Source organism: Sturnira hondurensis, unplaced genomic scaffold (assembly GCF_014824575.4).
Source record: "Sturnira hondurensis isolate 20B ecotype Veracruz unplaced genomic scaffold, ASM1482457v3 Scaffold0015362, whole genome shotgun sequence".
Classification (NCBI taxonomy): Eukaryota; Metazoa; Chordata; class Mammalia; order Chiroptera; family Phyllostomidae; genus Sturnira; species Sturnira hondurensis.
Genome location: NW_028087993.1, coordinates 370,440 through 373,262, shown reverse-complemented (window position 1 = coordinate 373,262; position 2,823 = coordinate 370,440). Strand labels below are relative to the sequence as shown.

The 2,823-nt window shown below is 46.6% G+C and overlaps 1 protein-coding gene across 1 annotated transcript; it reads right to left on the bottom strand.

The window, feature by feature from the left end:
• Positions 1-1,592: 1,592 nt before the first annotated feature.
• Positions 1,593-2,309, bottom strand: LOC118999777 (RNA polymerase II subunit A C-terminal domain phosphatase SSU72-like). The gene has a single exon (XM_037064513.1). The coding sequence runs from the start codon at positions 2,307-2,309 to the stop codon at positions 1,593-1,595; it is 717 nt and encodes a 238-aa protein (XP_036920408.1).
• Positions 2,310-2,823: the final 514 nt, after the last annotated feature.

Here is a 2,823-nt window from a genome sequence, read left to right as displayed (position 1 = left end):
TGCAGTGCTCTACAAATGGTATGATTGTTCTACAGTAAGAAGTTCTCCACAGTAGCTATTGAAAATGAAATGATGTTGGACCACATCCTGGTTTTAGAAAAGTAGAGCTACTTGTGTTTCCTGGGTCACCAAAGAGCTGGTTTCCTCAAAACTCTCCTGTCATAGGTAAAAAAAGGAATACTATACTAAGCTGTAACAAGTCTTTTTTATGCCCTAGACAGCCATACACACAGTGCAGATCTGTGTAGAACAAGGGAAAAATTTCTGGCATCCTATGCATTCCAAGTGCAATCCTACTAGTCCCTGTTGTGTAAAATCCAAAAGAACAACACCTGTGCAATTGTTCTTAGCACCAACACATTCAGAAAGCACCAACATAGAGCTACGTGAACATGATTCATTGACTATAACCCATTCCATTGTTTCACATGGAACCCCTCATCTTTCACATGGCACTTAATAATCAGGGGAAAACATTATCTCCTGTGTTTACAACACACACACTGTCATGCATTCCCTTTGTTAGACCCAAATCTCATTGCTATAACTTCAATATGTGCAATCTGGGAAAATATGCAGCTCTCAAAAATACCATCCCAGATGTAGAAACAGCTGGGAGGAGCCATTATACTGTCCCTCTAACATTCTCACATCCACAGCTAAGGCATGAACAGACCTGTCTCTTCAAGGGACGATTCTAACCCCTTGCAGTCATTCTCTGCTGGCAGGAGGCCATGGAGAAGGCATGAGAGGTGTATAGCACAGGCTGATCTCTTCTCAGCTTGTAAGTCATTAACACTCAAGAGTTCCTCTTTCCCCGACATAGGAGCGACTGAACACTCCAGCGCTAAACAAAGGGACACAATTCCATACAAAGCTGGAAAGAACTGAAGTGCGGTAGTAAACCTGACTCATTTGATGCCATGGTCCCACTCACCTGTTGATACCAAATGAAATTATACAACTCAACACACATAGGGAAAGTTCAGAAAATTAGAAAGGGGACAGTTACAATTTCACTTCTGGTATTCTTTCCACTTCTCCACACCTCGCCCTCTGGATTCCCATGCAGCTGCTCTAAGTGTCATTTCTCATCACAGTGGACAACAAAGGCTTTGAGGCCAACAGCATGTGTCCAAGGCTGCACCTAGATATCTCTGTAGGCCCCATTCCTTCTGACTTTTTTCCTCCTCAACAGCATCTGTTTATTGGACAATTCCAGGTTCTTTCCTAATAGGTACAGCCCTGTTACTTTATTCAGGTATTTGTATATTCCAGATAGGTAAGGAGGAGGGGAGCAATGCACAATGAAAGACACAGACATGCTGGAGGAAAATGTATTTAGAAACCATTTATTTCATTTTTGGTTAAAGAACAAAACTTCATAAACAATATCCCACTCACAAGTAAAAATGGGATAAAACTTTGATTGCTTTTAATCTGCACTTGCATGTATCTTCTCGACTCATCTGTAACGTTCATTTGGGTTCTGCTACTGTCCACCAGTAGAAGCCCTCAAAGTAAACACAAGTATCAGGAAGGAAAACGTATTTACAGGAGGAAGGTCAAGTTCAGGAGGCCGTAGTGGCCCATCAGTAGAAGCAGGCAGTGTGCAGGAAGGTCTGGCCACTCATCTCCTCAAACTCCAGTAGCACTTCCTCGATCTCATTGTCCACATCATCCAAGAGCTGAATGCACTGGCAGAGCTCGGAGAACAGGAACGCCCCCAGGCTGGCCTCTTTAAAGCTGTCCTGGATGTTCACGTTGATCACATGCACTAGGTGTAAGGTCACCTGCTCTCTGGAATTCAGCTCTTCCACCACCTGGTCATACACCTTCTCCTCGCAGGTGAGGATCAGGTCAAATACATCTCTGCAGTTCTGGAACCTTTCAGGCCTTGGCTTGATCTCCATATTTCTCTCCAACATGCACAAAATGCCACTATTGGCATAGAACTCTTCATCTTTCTGAACAAGATCTTTGTGGATTTCATCATACCTGGTGTTGAAACAATAAATACTGGACTGGTCAGCTGTTGGTCCTGGAATCTTCACAAAACTCCCTGTTCCAAAGGACCGGACAACAAATCCCTTTTTGCTGAGGAGACGGTGGGCTTCCATGCTCCGATTTAGGTTGCTGGTACACACTACTGCCACCCGCAGGGTCACTGATGCCAGGGCACTGCTTCCTGCCCAGTCACCACCCTCCGGCTCCTCTGGACTCATGGCTTCCAGCTCCGGACTCAGGGGTCCCAGCTCTGGACTCAAAGTTCCTAGCTCCTGACTCAGGGCTCCCTGCTTTCGACTCATGGCTCTGACTCACAGTCCGGCTCCCAGCTCCGGGCTCCCAGCTCCCAGACGCTCACCCAGCGGAGATACTTCGAGGTCAGCAAGATGGCAGCAGCGGCTCTGGAAAGCCGACGTACAAGCGATGACGTCCTGGCTCAAAGGGTAAGGGGATGTACTGCGAGGCCAAGCACAGCGTGGGGGCATGCGCAGTGTGTGGCCATGCGCACTAAGTGCAGGCGATCCCCTGCACACTTGCGGAGAGCTCCAGCCACCAACTCAGGGTAGGCCCGCCTCACAGCTCCACAACTCGCATGCACACCACTGCTCTGGGCATGAGGTCAAGTCCTGTATTTCTCCCAGGGAATGCCTGCTACCACCTTGGGTTTTCTTTATTGACTACTTCTTCCTGCTGAAGTTCTCATGCATTTTAGACTTTTTCCTCTCCACTCCTGTCACTACCATCCTGCTCTCTGTTTTCAAATTTATTTACACATTCCTTCTGTTTATGATAAACCATTAAAATGGAGGAGCAAAG

Coding starts and splice junctions, on each gene's coding strand:
- LOC118999777 (XM_037064513.1), bottom strand. CDS start 2,309: ATGAGTCGAAAGCAGGGAGCCCTGAGTCAGGAGCTAGGAACTTTGAGT.